General features: G+C 36.9%; 1 protein-coding gene across 4 annotated transcripts in view; it reads right to left on the minus strand.

Annotated features, from left to right (window-relative positions):
- The window catches only part of ZEB1 (zinc finger E-box binding homeobox 1), a 119312-nt gene that overhangs the window by 18732 nt on the left and 77929 nt on the right, over positions 1-22651 (minus strand). For all 4 annotated transcript variants that reach the window (XM_071559961.1, XM_071559960.1, XM_071559962.1 and 1 more), the window contains exon 2: positions 3762-3956. In XM_071559961.1, coding sequence (XP_071416062.1) covers positions 3762-3956 — 195 coding nt within the window. The remainder of the gene's footprint in view (positions 1-3761; positions 3957-22651) is intronic.

Below are 22651 nucleotides of genomic sequence, written 5' to 3' on the forward strand. Positions count from 1 at the left end.
TACCTGCAACTAGTAATAAACAAGAAATGCACTTAAAAGGAAACTGTAGCTCTCTAAACTTACATTAATTGCAATTGCCAGCTTTAAAAACCTCAACAAAACCCAACCCAAACAGCCTGTATTTTATTGTTAGCTACTTGACTGTAAACTAATTATATTTTTGGTTCACAATACCAGACTTGGTTCAGAATTTTTAAGATGGATGCCTGGATGCAATGCAAATTTAAATCTAAAATTTAATTTCTTAAAATCAATCATGATGCACACTCACAGTTTTCCTCTAAAAAGGGTTTGTGATTACTCTCCATTATGAAATAGGGTCTATGGAAGAGGGGGAATATCGGTACGTTATTTCTCATAGAAATTTAAATTATAGTGTCTCTAGTAAATTCCACTGGCTTCAGTACAAATAAAAGCGATGCTTCCCAAGGGAATGTGAAGTTAAAACCCCTATCAATTCTAATAATCATAACCTCTGTTTGGTACTGTCTCTTCCCAATAGCTAAAAGTGGGAATAAGACAGGGGAGGAGCCCTTTTCCACAGTGGATGATTTTCCTAAATGCTGTAGGAACAATTAATAATTTGAAAAATGTTAAGTAGAGCTCCTTCTTTATAGTTATGTATGGCCCACAGAGAAAGGTAACTTTGCAACTGTGCTCTCAGAATTCTCAGCAAACAGAGCTGCTGGGAAGCCATGGAATGGGATGTGATGATGGGGGACACTGTTCCACCCAGCAGAAATCAAAGCTCTGAGTTCCAGAGGAAACTCAACCTATCTGCTGAATGACAGCTTAAATACAGGTCTCCATGAATAGCATCCAGGTCATAAATATTCATGTTAGCATTACATCTGGACATATCAAATAGTTGTAAAACAGGTTCTTGAATTTCTGTATCTCATAACTGCTTTTGGGCTGCTGCTTAGAGACACAGTGGGGCTTCCCAGGGTTAAACACTAATGATCTTCAGATCAGAGGGAACGGTGCTAACTAGCAGTGAACATGCACAACAACTGCTGTCATGAGCTGACTGCAAAGGTCTCTGCATGGCTAAGATAACTGATCAAATATAAACCACTGGCGAAATGGAAATTTTGGTTGTAAGCAGAAAGACAAACTTCACTGAAATTTCCACTGCAGTGTTTATCTGCAGAGAATGGAATAAATTCCAAAGCCCATCAAGAGTTTCTAATTAAAATTCTTTAGAGCTAATTTTCTGACATGGATGTAGCAAGCACTATTTACAGCTTATAGTTGTTTGATTCTTGATCAAAAAGATTTTTTTTCCCCTCAACAACCCACCAAATGTAAGAACACAGTCTGGAGCACATGGGCTCTACCTAAATTTTTATGAGTTAAAGGAATTTTTGAGTTCCAGGAAGAGCTTAAACATAAAACATAACTTCATTCATTTTAAAAGTTCATTTCAAAGTCTGGAATTTTTTTTTTTAATTTTCAATTTTTCAAAGATATCTTAGTTCTAGCTCTGAGACCTTCAGATTAGCTAAATACTTACAGTATTCAATAATGCTTTTTAAAATGTATTAAAACAGTAAGTTTAACCCTTGGGGATTTTTTCCTTTTAATTGCAGCAAAGAAAAAATCAGATTACAGAATCATTGCACACATGAATGCTGGCACACTGTCAACTACTCGTGCAGGATACACGTGGTTCACTTTTTTAAACCTGCAGCACTGTTTCAGTTAAACCTCTTGAGAAACACACCTTATATTTAAAACACCTGTTCCAAAGGTCTTTTAGAAATTCAGTTAGAATGACTGGAAACAGAAGGAAACTAATCTGATAAAGAAACGTTACATGTATTGTTTCTATTCTTGGGCAACCGTGAACAGAATAAATATGTAAAAAATTCATTATGTCAAGTTCAGCTAAACTCCAAACTACTCAGCACTATTTTACCAATGAAACACAATTTGGTAAAACTGCTGTAGTGTATGTTTTAAAGATAATCACCAGTCCTGAAGATGATTTAGTGTTGCACAACACCTACCCCAGTACCTTTCCCTGTATGAGAGAGATCATGTACTCAGTACCTCTCCCTCCAGATTTCTAACAGGCAACCAAGACCGATGATATGATTTTCAGCTCACACCTTTCCTTTTAGGAAAGCTATAGAAAGAGTAAACAGTACTTTACCAGAGCAAATCAAAGCTCCATAATATCTAATGTAGCTTTCATTTTTCTCATGTAGTCATTGCCAGAAATTTGAACTTACTATCAAATAAAAACCCGTCCAGACTGCTACAAAGGAGGCTTCAGAGTGCTTAATTTTTACAGAAGAAACTTATGGCAGTTCAGCAAGCCTGTATGGCAATTGATTAATCTTTTATCTGTCTAAGCACAGATGAAATACTGTGTTTGTCAGCAAAGACCAAAGCAGAGACATTGCCTACATTGTGAATCTACAATCACAGTAGAATTTGAAACTAAACAGAATTTGAATTTGGGTTTAACATGGTACATTTGAAATAAGGAGTCAAAAAAGATGCCATCATATATCTTGAGCCCTGAAAACCCCTAGAAGGTTGTCTGAGGCAAGACACTGTGTGATGGGTACATGTTCAGGAAACATCCAGTCCCAAAGGTCTGGACCCAGAACCTCTGGGAGCCAGTTCTCCTTTTCCCTCCCTATTTCAGGGCTCCTACACCTATGCTTGAAGGATTCAAGTCTACACACAACCCATTTTAATGTAACTGCAATTTCTGATAGATACAGCCCACGGGAGAGCAAAAATATTACCGGAGAACTAAGAAAATTACCTACCTAATAACTTAGCTCCAAAATACTCATTTCCTGGCACAGCATACCTTGGCAATAAAAGCTATGTAAAGCCAGGCTGAGTTGATGCTATTCTTTGAACTCTCAGCTGCTCTCTCTCAGCTGGACTGCAGTTAGGGACCATATGACTGCTTTCTGTTTATTTAGATGTGAGGTCATGCACTGTGTATTAAACCATCAGTTTTAAAAGGCGGATGCTAAGAATTGTGGCTGGAGTTCAGACACAAACAGGGATATGCTGGAAAATGTCCTGTATCTTTCAGGGTATTAAGACCAAACTCCACAATAAATTCCATTAATTTGTGCATCCCAATTTGGCTCAAAAGTAAGCATGCTGTGTGATATTATGAAACTCAGTATCTGATTCCACAGAAAAAAAAGGCCCATTTCCTGACTGATTAAAATTTTCAGCTTCTAAAGCTGCTGCATAATATGTACAACATTTACCTCCTTCCAGTGTTTTTAAAACAGAGATTCATTATGACTTACAAAGCCAATTCTAAAACTAATAATCTAAGAAGTTTTTTTCTGTCTATATTTTACAAGGAAAAAGGCAGAAACAGCTCACAAGGAGAAACTGACATCTGAATATTATTTAGTTTCATGTTTTTGGCTTACTGCTCACTCCTGAAGCAGAGTAAATCCTGAACTTGGCAGAGACCCGCCAGGTAAAAAGACTTGGAAAAACTAAAAGCAAGTAACTAGTGTCTGACCACCCTTCGGAATGCTGCATCTACAGATTGGAAACTCCTATTTAACAATGCCAGTGGAATTAATGCACCTCTGAATCTGTCTCAAAGAATAAATAAAGAACATGAAGTATGTTCCAATAAATATGTTAGAAAACCTCTTTTGATTGTGAATATTACAAGTTATTTTAGTAACAAAGTGACAAAAACCATTCTATCGAATTCTTCAGAAACTTTCCCTACATAGCACCATCAATGAAAAGAAACATACCTTCACCTTCCCAGCAACTGTTTGTACTTCCCTCTCTTTCACTGTTTTCTGGTAACAAGTCTGTTGGCAAGTCATCTTCTGGCACGCTTCCATCACAGTCTGCTGCATCCGTTACACTTTCTTCTTCCACTATATGCAATTTGTCTTCATCATCTGAATCTGAGTTTGCTTCTACCACGTTATTATAATTGGTGACTGTGGACAGACAAAAACAAAATACTGATCAATATACTTTCAATTGAAGCACAGAGGTCCAAACCTTTCAGTAGTCTGGCCAGATGGTGTGTCTGGGGCATCTCCATGGAGTCACATTATTATTCCTTCTTTCCACATGCGGATGGCAGTGCCTTGACAGCTGCTGGGCTTCCACGACTGCTGGGAGCCACGGTGCCTCTCACTCGTGCACGCCCAGCACAAGGCTGCACCAGGACAGGCAGGGAACAACTCCAGAGCTGAAGTCACAGTGGAGCAACAGAATTGCAACAGGATCACTCCAATGTGAATGCCAGCATTACTGTATGTCTCCTTTGAGATTATTATGTTCTGGACAATAGTTTGTGAAACAGTACTGACAAACAACATGTCGTTACAGACAGATATGTATGACGAGGATAGGCTGTATGTACGTAGCAAACAGTGGGGTGTAGAAGGAACCAAACTGCAGGGAAAGAACTGGCACTGAAAACCAAGCGACTCCAGGCTGAGCCCCCTCTGGAGAGGGCAGCTCAGGCAGTGTGGTCGGGTCGCACAGAGCAAGCCCAGGACTGCAGGTGCACACTTGTCTTGGCTGCAGCACTCCTTCCTTCAGTGGGTGTCAGAACTACACTCGGGAGGCACAGAATGACAGTACTTTGTGATACCTGCACCTGTCACTGTTTGCCCACGACAAGCCAGACTGACTCTTTTATGTGAAATACTATCTATTAAGGGAGATAAACAGCAAACTAGTCTCCTGCTCTTCTGAAGCTAGTTTTTCTTTTTTTTTTTTTAAGTAGATATTTTAGTCATTTAAAAATGCATGTAAGCAGGAAGTGAGTAACATTATGAACTGACAGGCTACTATCTCATTTCCTTCCAATTCAGGAGAAAAAATGTCTCACATAGAACATGCATGACCATGACAAAAGAGCCTTTTGAATTTCAAAAAATCATTCAATGTTTCTATATTTTACATAGTGTTACTTGAAAAATGCAGCAAATTCCCACTATTTGTGGTATTGACATCTTCTAAAACAACAAATTTGGGCAAATTGCCTAAAAATAGTATCTGGTCCATTTCAATCAATAAATTGTTATTTGATTAATATTCAGTAATGGATTTTGCAAAGTAAAATAGCTACTGTAAGTGATGCTGTAATGTTGTGTGAAATAGAAAGCATAGATATGTATCTTCACCAAGCAGAAGAGATTTATGAATTTATTCTCCTGAGAAATGGTAAATGCAACTTCAAAAAAAAAAGTGTAACAACAGACATAAAACAGGAGGAAAGTGGAAAACTCATTTTAGCCTTTTGTCTTGACTGAGTTTTACTGCAATGCTTAAATGTAGAGGATCATTAATATAAAATATCAATGTATTTACATTTGTCACATGTAGAGGAGATCAGTAAGAACAAGGATCAAAATTCATAGGCATAAGTTCAGATTTCAGTGATGTTGATAATGAGTACTTGATTTTTTTAAAATAAATTTCCTGTTTAGTTTGGGAAACCAAGCAGAACCCCTTACATTATAGTCAGAGTGGTTTTATGGGAAACAAAAATATAATAGAAAAGTTTGTCTTAAAGAATTATATTTATGGAGAAAAAACATCTTTTCCTCATTATACATTTTGTGATTTCAGATATAATCTATTCATTATGGCTCTCTTCACCTTGAAGCATTTTCATACATTCTCACTATACTTATGTGCCAATTCTGCAAAACTTAAAAACTCCTCCTTCTCCATAAAAAGCAAGGAATAAATGGTCTCCAGGATTTCAACAGTTGCCAACAAGGCAACACAATAAAACCAGCAAGAAATCTGGCTTTAACACTTCTGTTTTCCTCTCACAAAAAGCTTTGGGGAAAATAAAACTGCCAAGCCTGCATTTCAAATGCATCAGCACATTTGGGATGCCCAAGTAAACCACCACCAAACGCAGGAGAAAATTGAGCACTTTAAATGATGGAAAAACTCATTTACCTCATTTACCTAGTTAGTAACTCTAACTAAATGATTACATGCTGTTTTCCTTCCACAGGATCCTTGCCTCATCTAGTGCTGTGATATGAAGGGAATGCTCAGTTCATCCAGCAGTGTTCCCAAAGCTTCACTGACAGGATGTTATCCAGAATGGGATTCCATATTATATATGATAATATATTGCCTGTGCTCATATGCAATATAACAATATATGCTGCATAATTATATGATTACATATTCTACATTATATATAATTTCTTTACATGGCATTCATCAGGAGTGCTTCAAAACATACCATTAACTGAGCTGTAGCTGGAAGATGAAAACATTTCCACTTCACAGAGAAGAAACTGGCCACTTAAAAACCAGAGGGGTCTTTTGGCAATCCTGGCATTGCCATGTCAGTGTAAGGCACTTCAGGCCTCAAATTTCAGAGGACTTTGCATTTATACAGCATTTTATATATTCAAAACACACATGTGTTCATTCCAAGTGCAGCTGTGTCCAGAGCCCAGGTACCTTGGCACGAGTGCCACAGCAACCAGAAACATACAGAGATCACATCCAAATAAGTGACCTTCCAGAATCACATAAAAACTCTTTGAGAGACAGAGAATGAAAACTAGTCTTTCAGCCAAGCTTTCAAATGCTTAGAGTGTTTTTGATTCCTGCATCCATCTACTTAAATTACTATGCTTTCCAGCAATTAAGGCAAGGGTTCTGGAGGCAACAGCTTCCTTTAATAAACACCCCTGATTCATTCTCTGGGAACCATTCCTCCTGTGAAAAAATTAAGTGATCACATAGTTAAATATCTTATCATTATGCACATATGCAAGGGACAAATTAATAGTTTGAACAATCTTCATTTCGACATTTTCCACCTTCTTTTGAATGCTCAGCTTTCAAAGTCAAGTGTTTGATTTCAAAGAATGTATTAATAGTCTTTAATTGAAATGATGGTTAAAAAACCCCAATAAAACACTATAATTTACTGTGTTTTTAGGTAATTAACAGTCCATTACATGGTACCACACTGATGCCTTCATGGCTGCAAATAGCAATGCAAATTTGCCCCTGGTGCCCTACCAGACTAAAGGATGGCAGCAGCAAGTTGCTACCTTCATTTGGTCAGACAGGTTTTGGCTGCAGGTTTCACAGCTCTTTGCACACTGGAACTATGGCACGTGGGATCCAGTTGCAGAGGTAACCATCCTTCCCCTCTCCCTTCTCCAGTTCAATCCTAGAGCCAAGTTTAGACCTTGCTATCTTCACATCATTTTGGGTGTTTTCTCCTCTCATCCTTGATATTTTCTCAGAATAGTCCCCACTGAATGAAGAGGACAACAAGCTCATAAGCCTTGCTCTATACCTGGCGCCACAGTATTGCTGAAGTTAGGAGAGATACATTTAATTAAACCTTTTTGGATGGAGAAAGAAACTTACTCAATACAAACACAATATGTACAGACCACTGCTTACAACCTCTCCAAGAAATTAAATTGAATATACATAAATGACGACTTCAAGGACGTTCTATTTTGGCAAAATATTCCAAGCAGGAAAAAAACCCACATATAAACCCTTGCTTGGAACAGTTACAGCTTCCTGCTGAAGTATCTACAAATATTTCAGACTTCAGTACCAGTTACTTTTAGTTAATGTCATTTAAAAGTAGTCACTAGCTAAATAAAATAATCCAGCCTGGATCACAGCAAACTGGCACCAAGAGCAGTCAGTGCCTCCATGATGAGACACCGTTCTGTGAAACGCCAGGACAATTTAAAGGTCACGTCACCCTCAGCCGCCGGCGCTCCAGGGACGCCTCAGCCGCAGGGCGAAGCAGCAGAACACTGAAGGGTCTCATCCTCAACTGCAAAAGCCAAGTCAGCCTCAGATCATGAACCATGGCTGTAGACCACTGAGAACAGGTCTCCAGGCAGGCACCTGTGATTTATCACACACATACCAGCCTATTCCATTCAACGTATGCTATGCAACCTTAGCAAAGAAGTTTAAATTATTAAAGTTTAATTATTAATTTCAGCTTTACTTTCGCAGATTAACAGAAAGCCTCAACAAATGTATTACAAATGACACTGAAGACTAAATATTTATTCTATAAAACTAATTTTTATATCATTACCATATAACATCTGAAATAATTATGAAATAGTAATTAAAGATACATGAAAAATGCATTATTACTTATTCTCCTGTTGATCACTTTCTTGATACAGTATTCTGATTCTTAAAGAATACATTATTATCTGTAGCTGGAGCTTTCCTTGCTCTAAGAGCAAATGACTGCAAAATGAAATGCAGAAAATTAGCTATGCTTTCTGAATTTTTAGAGTCCTAAATGCAGAGCAGATATATGATATTGCACAATCCAATTAAAAAAGAAACGTGTTCAAATGGAAGTAGTGATTAAAGAGCTAAAAAAGATATATATTTTACTTTGCTGTTTGAATACAGCTAGGAAACTATGATACATATGTCTAGTCAAATTCTAAGATAGTATGTAAAAGGAAAATAGTTATTAGTTCTTTGATTTAAAACCAGCAAACCCAGGAAATTCAAGGCAAACACTCATATTGTGGTGATGAAAGACTACAGGACTCACTGTTTCCATAACATTTACTGTAACTGGGGAATCCCCAAAAAGACAAGTGACCTGGGTGGCAACAGAAGGAAAGCTCCCTAAAAAAGTGGCAGCAGGTACCCACTCACTGCTTCCCCATCCACACCTGCCCTCAGAATCACTACAAGACACGAAAGATGACATTCCCAACATGAAGAATGACCCCATCAAGTTCATACCACTGAAATCCTGATAGAAATGTACTCATTTCGACAAGATAAAAACATGTGGTGGCATATGCATGATAATAATTTGAGATCAGTGGCAACAGGACAGGACTACACTAAAAAGAGAACAAGATTTCATGGAACTAAGCCCAAATGTCTAACATGTAACACCAGGATCTGGAAGCACACAGGACAGAGGGACGCTTTGAACTTAGTACAACCTTTACTTCAATACCTGACAATGGTCACTGTTTTTTATGGAGACTCTGGTCCAGCATTCTTATTACCTGTCTCTTTTACACCTTTCCATACTTAATCAAAAAACCCCATCAACTTCTACTGGAAAAAAACAACAAACCCTTAGGATTTTTGAGTTAACACAAACATCCTTGAATTTTTGAAGATGTTGCACACCATGTAACCAGCCCATGTTGTGTGGCCTCAGTATTTCAACACTGAACAGGCTGGAGATTTACATTCTGAAGATGATCTTTTAGAAATCCTACTTCTAAAGGTTCTTTCAATAAAAAGTTTTGAAAGCTTATGCATGTATACTCTCAGAAAAAAGTCCTGATTCTACAAACTGGAACAACTCCTGTACTCCCTTAAGTGAATTCTTGGTTCATGGATTTCTGCTGAGAGTCTACAGTCATCTCTTGGAAACCATTTAAATTCTCTGTCAGCCCAATTGAAAATCTGCACCTATATAATATTAAGTCCAGTCTGAAAAATATTTTAAGGAAAATATATTGCAAAGTCTGAAATATAATAATTTAACATTCAATATTTCATATTTAGATTTTAGGATATACTACCAATTTTGTTACTACTTCTGAATGAATTGTCATACTTCTGCCTCTCCACTGACAAGCTCCCCAGTAGCTTCAGTAAAATTAGACCTGTATGTTCTTTTCCTCATTTTCCTCTCAGTTTAATACATACACTTGACATGCAACAATATTACAGGACCATGTTACCAATCTTAAGGAAAAACACAAGAAAGAGAGTAAGAAAAGAGAAGGCATATGTTGATGCTTCTACTAAAATTCTCTGCCTGGAGTTTTTTGGCTTCTGCAAATGAGAAAATGAGACGTGTTGCCTTCATACCTTCTAATAGCTTCATTTTCTGTGAATTTGTCTGCTTACTTCTTGAACTCATGAAAATTTTGTCACCTATATTATTCAGAAGCAAACAGTTTCACAGCTCTGTGTTATGGGAAGAGTAAGTTTCTTCTGTTGGTTTTGAACCTGCTCTGCACTGAATTCAGTGGGTGTTCCCCAAATTCTCCCGACCTGTGTCCTCTATGCTGTTCATGATTTTATGCACTTCATACGACAGGAATCTTTGCCCACTTGTTACTCATTCAGAAGCTGTTCCGCTGATCATTTTTGCTGCCCCTCTCTGGGCATTCTGCTGTTCTGCTGCATCACTGTGTTTACAGGGGGAGAGGTGACAACCCAGAACTGTCCCCAGCACTGATCTTGGATTAGAATGGCAACATAACAGTGCACTGCTTGCTTCTCTATCCCTTTCTAATAATGCAACCATATTCTAGGGCTTTTTTTGACTTACACAAGTAATTAAACTGGCATTACTAGAGGTTTATTATCTGTAAACCCAGAAGTGCTGTCCTGGAATGGTAACGCTGAGCTCAGAATCCATCACAGAACCTTCCCTCCACATACATTAATTCACTTTTACCCACTGAGAATTTTATCTGCCATACTACTGGCTTGACAATTTGAGAACACTTTATTTCTCAAACAGGTACAAGCAATCCTTAGTGAAAATACTTGCTTCTTCACAATCCTGTCGTTGCCTCCCTCAGGGAGCAGGGTGACTTTCTGTAGCCCTGGGATGGCCCGCAGCACTACAGAGCAGAGAGGAGGCAGCAAAAAGCATTCCGTTGGGCAGCTTGATGAATTCACTAAAAATACACAGTGTGATCTTGTGCAAAGTGTGAGGAAACTGTATTATGCTCTCAAATAAATCATTCAGGAACAAAAGGCCTGCCAGAGATTAGTTTCTGAAGCAATCCATTCAAAATTTAATTTAAGAACATACTTGCAATTTTCAGAAAAGTAATTCTGCTTTTAAGAACAGTGCTATAGCTGTGGAAAACAGAACTATATATACATATAAAAGGTTGTCTCATGTTTATTTAGACATATACACATGTGAGTGTGCTCACATAGGAAAAGGGAAACTGGATTCAGTCCTTCCTCTGCCTGAAGTCATCAGAATTACATCTCCCACTTGTGTTTGTATAAATACATGAAGTTGAAAATATATAAGTCTAAATATTTACACGTACCGAGCACATTTCTGATAATTTTGTTTAACTAATAAAAACCTCTTTCAAAATGTTTTTATGCCTCTTAACTGAACACTAATGTCAAGTCAAATGCAGCTTGACACACACTTTAATTGAATATTCTGACACATTAAAACCTATAAAATTCAAGAAACTTAATAAGCACTAAGATATAAAAATCACCTCAATACACATGTACTGGATTATTTGGTCCTCAGGTCAACTCAAAGAAACTTTGAGTTTAAATTAATGCTTTGCAAGGAGACTGAAGACTGAAATGTACTCTAAAGGCTTTACCAAAACAGAGACTGGATGTTTGGCTTGGCTTACCCAACACACGTTAAAATCAATGGTGTAAATAGAATTTTTCTGCTTGTCAATTTTGAATCGTGGGTTTAAAATCTATCAGCAGTTGACACTAAAAACAAACTGATCCTTAATGTTGATGGCAAAGTCTGGAGCAAAGCCTGATGATTTAAGTCACGACCAGTTCCCCACAATGAGGGTAATGGCTACAGCTCTGGCACTTCACTCTGAGATGACATAAGTGATACTTGGAGCAATCTGGCAAATATTCCAGCCTCAGTGATTAAATTTGCTGTTGGCTGCCTTTGTTCCTATCATAGGTCACTTTAGGGTAACTTAGTCCTATATGTGAAATCACACTGAAACAGGAATATTTGGTAATGCTATTTGAAAACCAAGAAGGAGTTCAAGGCTTCCCAGTGGGGCAGACACAGGGGAGTTCCTGCCATCAGTGGTGTCTTAATCCTACTTGTTACAAACTCATAGACCTTACAAGGGTGGGAAATGACTTAAAAAAATCAACTCCAGTGCTCAGATGAGAATTTAGCTGTGTGTAGAACTGACATAAGTCCTGAGATGCGCAGGACAGAGTACACACACAAACATTTCAGGTATTTAGTCTTGGGCTGATAATAATCTCAAAATACAGGAAAACATGTTTATACATACACACATACACAAGCATACTTACATATATATTTTCAGGTTTGATAGCCTACAATTAGATTCAGAAATGTATACCTACATAATAATACAAAAATGATCTGATTTTGAAGTATTTCTCTTGCTAGGGGTACTTCAAAAAAGTAACTTAAGAAATGCATTTTCAGCAAGCTGCTTTAAGAGTTTTCACTACTTTGCAGCTCTTCTGTGCTAAAAATGGAAACTTCATAGCTTTGCAAAATGAAGCCTTTCAGTCTTTCAGTGACACAGAGGGACTTGCAATAGTAAATTCTCCATTGGATTTGCAAATGATGGTCCTTTTTCCAATGAAAAAGCTAACTGTTGTCCAAATATTCTCTCCTTATGGTCTCTGGATTGATACAAATTCTACATGCAAATACAAAAGTTCTCAGTGGCAGCATAATTTGAAAAATGGTATTATTACAAGGTGCTTATTGGCTTGAAAATACTAAAAATGGTCCCATAAGAAAGAAACCAACATTCAGAAACAAGACAGCCAATGGTGTATGAGAAAATTAACTGCACCCTTTGCCTGTTATCACCATTGTACAAGCCAAGAGCTTTCTAGAAATGAGAACTTAACTCTGTGTAATTCCATGTCAACTGCTGCTGTCAGGAAGCTTTATAAAAACTTACAAGAAGTTTAATTCTTCAAGGAAGAATCTATGAAAACTCAGAGCAGTGAGCAGAAAGAATCATATTCCCTCCATGTATTGTTTTTTAGTATCCACTGGAAAAAAATAGTTCCAATAATTTCATTGCAGCATTAAACACTTGGCAGAGGAGAAGTCGTGTCCCTTTGTTCATCTTTCTTTCCTCCAGCTCCCCCATCTTACATGCTGTCCCTCACGTACCCTCATAAAATGCAGAATAGTGTTCACTCATTACAGGTGACAAAACTCCTCCTCTGTAACATGAAGTTTTTACAAGTACTTATATTTGTGAATCCATGTGGACAGAATGAATATTAAACAGATATAATAATAAACAGGCCACGTAATGCCAAGGCAGGAACTTCTGACTAAATCTCCTGCTCTCTGCCCATGTTTCACTTTATAAAGAACACATAATTCTCCCATAAATTTGAACGCACACAAACAGAAAAATCTTTATGTTTATGATTTTTTTAAAAAGTCTGAATTTTCAAAAATATACTGCAGGGACCAATTCTGGGTAGGCAGAAAATATATAGTCACTCTCTTCTCCAAATTAAAGAGGAAGAAAGTAGAAACCTTTCCCTCATGTCCTATTTCCTCACTGGTAAGTTTGCATTTCTGTTACTAGTATTAATTATATAGTTAATCAGTTTATTCAGAAGACTGGAAAAATGAATCTACACATCCAAACGGTGTCCTCACAGCTGAGAACAGTCTGAGGGCTGTAGTGGTTTACTGACTCCAAGACAACTGAGCATGGTTACCATAAAAATTAAGCATAAAATGTATAAATATCTGAGAAGCTTTCATCTTTAGTACCTCCAATTACTGAACAAATGGAAACAGTGAACTAAACTGAGGAAAGGCTGAGAGGAAGAAGTATTTCCATGTGTTACATAGTCTGTTTTACTCTTCAAAAACTACCTTTCCACTGGTGACTGGACCACTCTGCTCTATGTTCAAAATGCTACTACTCCAGATAGTTGACATTTTTTTCCGTTATACAATTTCTCACATATTAAAAAAGTTACCCAAGAGAAGTATTTAAGAGATAACAGCATTACTTACTTTCCCAAAGACACATTTCTAAAATACATGATTTCTTACTACAGCAAAAATTAACTCTTACACACAGAAAAATGTCATCAATTAAAGATTAGCCATAGAAAATTACATCATTAACTGGCACTATGTCTCAATGGCTTTCAATCATTTGGGAGAACATGCTCGGGAAGAGGAACTTATTTGATTGCAGCAAGATGGAGGCACTAATTTAAAGATATTTACAGGCATAAACCACATACACCAAAATTACATACAAGTTCCATCATACCAACCAACTTGCCAAAGAAGTGCAATATCCTGCACCTGTTCATAACTGCAGCATAAATTGAACACAATCCTAATACCAGGTGCTTTGGATTTATCCTCGTTGAAGACTTAATCTGCATTACAGTTTGATAATTACTTTAATCCGTACTGAAAAACTTGACTGACACATTTTGGCACTGCAGGGAAAAAGTCAGGATAGTAGAAATTATCACCTTGTAACCAAACTTTTCTGTATTAATCAATTCAAATGTCATTTGCCAAGTTAATTTTTCAGGAAGACACAGTTCACATGTTTATCTAAGTATGTATGATATATTTCATAATACTGGTTATTTTATTACATAATTACCTAGGTTTATATTCAGTAAATATTTATTTAAAGGATAATAAAAAGACTGAAATACAGGAGCACCAGTTTGGCTTATAAAATTTTGATATCCTCTTAGATGTAAGCTGAAGACCAACACTCTAAAGGCACATTTTATATACAAGAACAGTCTATGACAGCAATTCTTTCTTGCCCCTGAAGTTTTATGACTATCATAAGGTGCTACCAGAAGAGTATTCAGCATTATGAAAATTATACATGGTAGAGATATCACTGTAATGAATCACATGCCTTAAGAAGCCCTGACATTTCTGTTTATTCATTCATTCCTAAAGTACCACAATACATTATGAAACTTCAAACAGATTTCACATAAATATAACCTAAATATATAAGTTATAAAATCAAATTTCTTTAGAAAGTATAAATTTGTTTTCATTTCATAATTCACAACATTTTCTCCAAATCTCTGAGTAATTTCTTAAACATACCTCTTGAAGAGAGCTAGTTTGTCAAATGCATGATGCTCACCTACTTATTCTGATCACAGGTTTAAACACTACAATATTCAAGTAGCTCCCTTGGCTGTTCCCTCATTATGACACAGTGAAGGGACTTTATTTTTTATTTATCTTGTAAGTTGACAAGCTACATTTTGCCTTCCCTCTACCTTCAGATAGTAACAGCATAGCATTTTAATGGTGTTCTGGGTTTCAGTTTTCAAAATATGTCCTGACTTTTGGAATCAGGGTAATTTATTTGTAGCGATTGTATGCTATTATCATGAAAAATTGTTATAGCAAACATTCCCAAGTCACTTCTTCTGAAAATAAGGATTACAAATTGATGCTGGAATATCAGTGTAGGTGAACACAGTTTTAGTATGTAATTTGAATGATCTGGTTTGCTACACGTAGCTTTGCACCTTGGACAACATGAGTTTATTACACATATTCATATATGACATGCTCATAACTTTTTGCATTTATATTCACAGCTAATCAACCAAAACACTGGCAGCAGAAAATTACTGTCTGGGGGTGGTATGGCAAGTTCCAAGTCTCTCCAATTCTGAACTATCTACTATATTTTTGCAATACCCGTTTTTAGAATACAGATTTTTCACATTACTGATTTTCAGTTCCTTTGAAATACAAAATCACTGACCATCTATATAATTTATTTGCATGAAGTGGGAAATAAAGCACCACCTAACTTCTAAGTGTGGCTTGTTTGCTTTGCAAGATAATGAACAGATATCATTCCCAGAAACCTACGGCAGTGTAGGAGTATGAATTAAGAGCCAGTAAAAAAATACGCAGTGGATTTACACTGTTTTACCAGATTTCAAGGGTAGACAATCCCCGGTGTTCTATTTAAACAGGTGGCTACAGGAGATTATGAAAGGTCTCGTTTATCCTGTTTAAATGGAAGTATAAAGCTTAAGGAACAGTTTAATTTTCAAAAGATGCATTCCACGAGGATTACATACATTGCTAAAATAATAATGGGAAGTTCTATTTTAGTGAACTTTTATACATTTAAATAAACCTTTGTATATTTATACAAATCGGAATGAAACCTAATGCATATTTCTGACACTATATTGAAGAAATAAGTATGTTTTGCCATACTAACATCTTAATTTCAAAAGACTGTGAATGTAGTCCACACCACCCATTAGTAAGAGCTTATCTCTCTCTGAAGGTAAGTAATTTATGATAGATGCTTGCAAAGGCAGGGTTAACATCTTTAAAAACTGTCATCTGGATTTTTCACATATAGCTACTACATCTCCCTGCAAAGGGAATTATACCTAGATCTTTCGACCAAAAAATGACAAACTAGCTCTTTGGCCCTCATGTTGAAGAAGAACCCTTAGTTATCCATTACAAGATTTCGCAGTCTTTTTTAGCACATGCTTCAAAAGAAGTCAGGTTCCCAAAGAAGGTATGGATAGAACGCCATAAGTTTTCAGGATTTGCACAGCCACACTGACACTGACACTGCAGCTGCTGCCCATCAGAGACAGGAAGATTCAAACCAGCACTGAGAAAGTGCTGCAAGAAGGAAGAGGAACACATACAAGAGCCTCTTGCTGAAATCCACTCACATATGCACTCTAGCACAAAGAAATAATATAGGCACTAGCCTAAATTAAAACTCATTCACTTCTTGACATAAGCTACTTAGATGAACTAGCAAGCTATTAGATGTTCTAGCAAACTATTTCAGACCATTTTCCTTAAAATGTGAAGGAGGGGCAGGTACTGATCCCTTCACTCTCATGACCAGAACTCGAGGAACCATCATGAAGCTGACACAGGGGATGTTTCAGTTGGGTATCAGGAAAAGGTTCTACTCCCAGAGGGTGGTTGGGCTCTGGAACAGGCTCCCCAGGGAAGTGGTCACAGCACCAAGCCTGTCCGAGTTCTGGAAACATTTGGACAATGATCTCAGGCACATGGTGAGATTGTCTGGGTGTCCTGCACAGGGCCAGGAGTTGGACTCAATGATCCTGATGGGTCCCTTCCAACTCAGCATATTCTATGATTCTATGATTACTAAGGAAAAAAAAAATACAATCTTAAATCTAATTGACTACTGAAAATACTGAATCTATACACAATCTCTAGTAAAATAATTTTTTGAACCACTTATCCAATTCAATACAGAAAAATCACAGCACAGGAGAGTACACTTCTGGTCCAACACGGCACCTGCTTGGACTCCTTATTGCAGCTTCTTCTGGGGAAATCAAGTCTACCCCTTTCCCTCTCCTAACAGCATAAGCATCTACAGACAGCAACAAAACACATTTTCACATGGACATTGACGACCTCAATGAATATGAGCTTGAAATGGGGTAAATTCAATTCTTTGAGCCAAAGCACTGCATGAGTGACCTGCAGACCAGTGGAGCTGTCACATGAGGCCATCCCCCCATCTTTGCTGCAGTCCTGAAGGCTGCCAGCACTCCAGGGAAGGGTCCATCAAGGGAGATGTGGAATTCACAAACACACACAGGACAAGAGTAAAGGGCTGTAACTGGCACAGGCACGAGGATTTCCAGTCCCCAAAAGAATCCCCACAGGCAAAAATATTTCCAATCTTCCATTCATTTGTTGCTTATGTTTTTTTAAATATAAAAGAGAGACTTCAGATTATAATTATTATTTGGAGGGGCAAATTAAGTGTTGGCACAAAACACGAGAAGGGAGAAATAAAAGCTTTTTGACATTCCTCTGTTAGTGTTAACATGAGTAATACAAGCTGAATGAACAGTAGCTAATAAGCTAATGGTAAAACCTTTCTTAAATATTCATAATTACTTTTAGTAGTTTGCAACTCCATGATACACCGAATTTCCAAGAAAGCACAGACCAACGTTTGCACAGGATCAACACATGGCGCAGTAAAGCTCGTAAAAGGTTCCTAACCAACATTTTAAAATACTTTAAAAAACAGTCCAGCAAATGAAGATGATTTGTCAGTCCATAAAAGAGAACTGAGATTTTAACTGTGATATTGGAAATTTACTGTGCAGCAGGTATGTTCCAAGACTTGTTAATGCTGATGAATAACTGTATTCAGTTTAGTCCAACACCTTCAAATTCCCACTGGCTACACAAGGATGAAGTTAAACATTACGAGAGTTTAATTTAAAAGAGCTTATCTGTTTCATTTGACATTGAAATTCATATGTAAGGTGAATGAACAGCAATAAAGAACAATCTAACTAAGGATCAATTACAGGGTAGCTTAAACAAAGAGACCAGTTTACAAAGGAAAAAAAAAAGAGAAAATATCTGACCCTATATTTATTCATGTAAATGACTTGGCAAGCATTAGAGGCATTCTTAAATTTAATTTTGCCAGCATGTTATAAATGAATGGAAAAGACAGACAGACTGAGGGGGACAATAAGAAACATCTGGCAGTCACTTCAAAACAGAGACTTTTCTTTGTGAAGGCTACTACAAAACCAGCTGATCACTAATAAGCCTCAATGGGAGTATGTGCTTTACAAGTAAAGCTGTTTTGTTTAGAAGGCAAATGATTTCCAAACTTACTGTATCTGGTCTCTTATGAATAGACAGAACTTCTAGAAAGGAAGAAAAACTTTCAAATACCTTCTGAATTGTTTTTTATTGCTTCACAGACATTTCTCAAGAGCTATCTGATTAAAATTACAAGCCAGAGAGCTACTGAGGACAGCAAAGGCATAGTGTAACCTGCAGCTATTTTAGAGTATATATACTTTAAATTTATAAACAGATTTTAGTTTTTAAGAATCTTACTTGCTCTATCAGAACAGTGCAACTGCAATTCACTGACATGCTACAAAAAGGAGTAACAGCCATAACAACAATGCTAAAAAATATAAAACATGTTAACCTAGTTACTCCATTTGTGAGTCTCAATAATGGAGAGTTGGCTGTTAATATCTCAGATATTAAACACCTCTAGTCTTAAAACCTCTAATTTCCTAAGGGAAAAAGAATAAGGGAACACAGAATTTGAAGAAGAATGAAGCATTCGAATGTGATCAGACCTGACTTTTGAATCTCTTCTGAAATGAGAAATACATTTTCCAATCTCTGATGATTTTCCCAGGAACATACCCATTTGTAAGGTCTATCTATTGTTGTGTTTTTTCTAACTAAAATAAACATGGTTTCCTAAAGCAATCAGGATCACAGAAGGGTCTACATCAACTCTGGACTACTTCTGTAGGGGAATTTAGACTTTTTCGAAGCTGTTGATGCCATCAGAGAAAGGGAGGTGCAGGGATTAGAGGACTAGAGCACAAGCAGAGTCAGTGAGCAGAAGGCTACTGAGAAGTTGTCACTGAATAAGAAATCAATACGCCCATGAGAGATAAACAGCCAAAATGAAGGTGGAAGGATGAGACAGACATATAAAAAGAAAAAAACCCCACAACTGTGCAAGGCTTCCTGACAGAAATAGCCCTTCTGGGAAAGGCAGGAGGGAAAAAGATGCATTTCCACTGGGCTAAGGATTGTATGGACAGATTCTGTGCTGTAACTTTCCTTCACCACAGAGAGTAGAACACTCAAAGGTGTTATGGCCAGTATGAAGTGTTACCTGGTAAAATGTCTAAAGAAATCAATACTTCTCTTGGGATCCAAAGTCAGATGTACAACTTTTTCTGAACTCCCAGGCTGTTAAGAAAGAGAATTATCAGGGTGAACCTTTGTGGTCAGAGACACTGTGTATAAGCTTGAGATATTTGTTGTGGACTGGTAAAAACTGAGACACACCTATGAAATATCTTCCTACAATTTTATTTTTTTAAGTCCAACATGAGACACATGTGGTGAAATAAACATTCCTCCCTGAAAATAAGAGTTGATAAATACACCTTTGTCTTTCTGCAAGCTGCCATAAATGACACATTGGTTCTTTTTGGAGGACAAGAAAACTAGAGAGATAAAGAGAAAAGAATTTCGAAGAGACCCACAAGGCTCCGCATTACAGTTTAAATATGACGTGACTTAAAAAACTCTTCAGTGTAAAAGCAAAAATTGACTTTGTTTTACCAGCTAAATTTAGATCAATTGGTAAACACTGTACTCTAATAGGAAGCCACCAGTTCAGGCCACTGCAGGGAATCGCCATGCTCCGGAAACCAGCAGCTGTAAAGGTGCTGTAATGATACATCATCTGGCTCGCTTAGGAGGTCTGCTGATTAACAAACTCAAGGCCACACAAGGAAAGAGAAAAAAATAAAGAAGGAGTGGAGTGGGTAATTAAACTTTTCGTTTACTACACAGTGCACAGAAACACATGTGTTTCCCACACTGGCTTCAGTCCCGGTTCTTTCTCTGACTTACTACAAGGTCATTTTACCACTCACGTCAACTTAAAGCCATTAAACCCCATAAAATTAACCAAACTTTCTCAACACAAAAGTGTAAACTCTCTGTGACTGTAAGTTTTGAGCAATGACAGTGACTTTTGAGACACAAGACTTTCAGGGTGGCCAAGATGATGAACAATTTAAGATAACAAATTCAGATAAATTTAAGAATTTAAGATAAATAGTCAAATTATACTATGCCTACTGTACTGGAAGGACAGCAGCACTGCGTTTCCAAGTAACCCAGAAGTGAGGTTAGATATACAAGGGGAGAGCAGAATAGTTAGGAACCTTGAAGAAATAAAAAAATAAGCCATGACAGCAGATACTGAACCCAATCCTCAATAGTAAATTCAGACAATATGTTTTTAGATGAAAAAGTAGAATTTAGGGCATTTTTATGAGAACAAGCCATAAATAAACCAAACACATTCATGAGAAAGCATTGTAAGCACTTAAAGAAACATACATAGTTCTAGAATTTTGATATTCCAACAATGTTTTTTAAAAAATTAAATTCTATCTGTTTGGAAAAGCTACATAATTTTGATACACACTCTACATACATGCCTGAAGAAAATTCAAGCCATATGATATTCAGATTACTTTCTGTAGGAGAATTTCCAAGCATTTTGACTGACTACCTTCAATGGAAACACTCAGTGTTACAAACAAGCCAGCTCCCGAGTGAGACATCACATTCATCTTTGGCCACCTAAAGCAGAGCAGCATTTTGAGGAAGCTGAGTGAAAAATGTTATTATCAACCAGAAGAACTGAAAAAAATACCTTATCATAATCTGAACACACCTAGGAAACAGCATTCCTTCTCTGTAAAAAGCACAATCTAGTTCTGGAAAAGTAATGAAGATTACTATTACAATGTATTCATTTAAACAATACCTAGATCTTATAGTAGTCCATTAACTTGGTGCACTCTGAATATTAATTCTGCAATATCTCATTTGAGTACCTTAAGGGGTAAAATCCCTGAAATTATGGGCTAACACATACAGAAATGTCCTGATGACAGCATTTCTAAGTGGCCACTTATTCTATTACGAATTCTTCATGGATCTAGAAAAATTATAAATTCTTTCTATAATTCTACTGTGACTTGTACCATTACACATGACAGTGCAGTAAAATCAGAAACATTCTTAGTAATAAGCCAATATGAAATTATTAATTTCTGCACCACTTCTTAAACAATTTGAATAAACAGTTCTGATGTGCTTTAAAGTATGGTCAGGTCACCGGTAAAAGACAATGCTGTAATGAAGAAAACTGACTACCAAGTTTTAGTTGCATGAAACTCAAGATGCAGATGGAAGTCTTTGCCATATTCTGACATACTCACTCCAATATAAGTTAAAAAGTTTTATCTTTTATTCTAATACCATGGGGTGTACAGACATACAAGAAACTACTTATTCCCATAAGCCAAGACACAAGAGTGAACAGTAGCTTTAGTTACTCTTCACCTTTAAAATGGGTCCACTGGGTCAGGTGAGATATTAATGATGGCAGAAGCCAGCAAGTTATTTGTGCTTATCAGCTGTATGGATAAACACCGAGTATTATCTGATTATCAGTCTAACCTACAAGCTTATTGGTATCCATGTATGCTGTTAGAAAAAACTGAATTACTTCAACATGTCATACAAATAAGTCATGGTTCTTTGTTCCTTGATTCTTATTTTGAATAGCAAAAAAAAAAAGTACCTGGTTGCCTCCCTGGAGTAAGAGATATCCAGAATCCTAATCTCAGATCAGAAACATCAGAGACCAGCCCTACTCTCCTCAGAAAGACAGATGCCTGATTGCTTGACCAAATGCGCTTGGAGCTACTATTTCTATTTGGGAAGAACAACATCTGATTTTTCCAAGTAAAAATTAATTTGTTCATTCTTGTTTTATTAGCACACTACAGACAGATCATTAGACACAGAATTAATTCACTGTATGCAGTTAAAGAAATAAAGGCAAAACGTTTTCTTTAAATAATAAAAATGTCAGCCACTATACCTGTTCTATGCACTTGTCAAAATGCAGCTTCCCCTCAGAAAAATGAGGTACAACTGAGCAGCATAAACATTCTAACAGCAGTTTAGCAAACAAGGAGCTGTCAACTTCCAATAAGCTATTATTCACACCTCTTTAATCACTGCCACAGAGTCGATTATAAATAGCCTCATACATTTTTAAATAAGGTCATTCTGAAATGAAACAACAAAGAGGGTAGTAAATATTCCAGTACGTAAGCAATTTAAATTCTACAGCATAACAGAACTGTGTGTTCTCAAAGACTCAGTTTAAAGAAAGGCAACAAAACCATCTATTAACTGGTGCAGTGTCAGATACGTAATCTCTGTGAGATCAATAAACCA

Source organism: Pithys albifrons, chromosome 7 (assembly GCF_047495875.1).
Source record: "Pithys albifrons albifrons isolate INPA30051 chromosome 7, PitAlb_v1, whole genome shotgun sequence".
Classification (NCBI taxonomy): domain Eukaryota; kingdom Metazoa; phylum Chordata; class Aves; order Passeriformes; family Thamnophilidae; genus Pithys; species Pithys albifrons.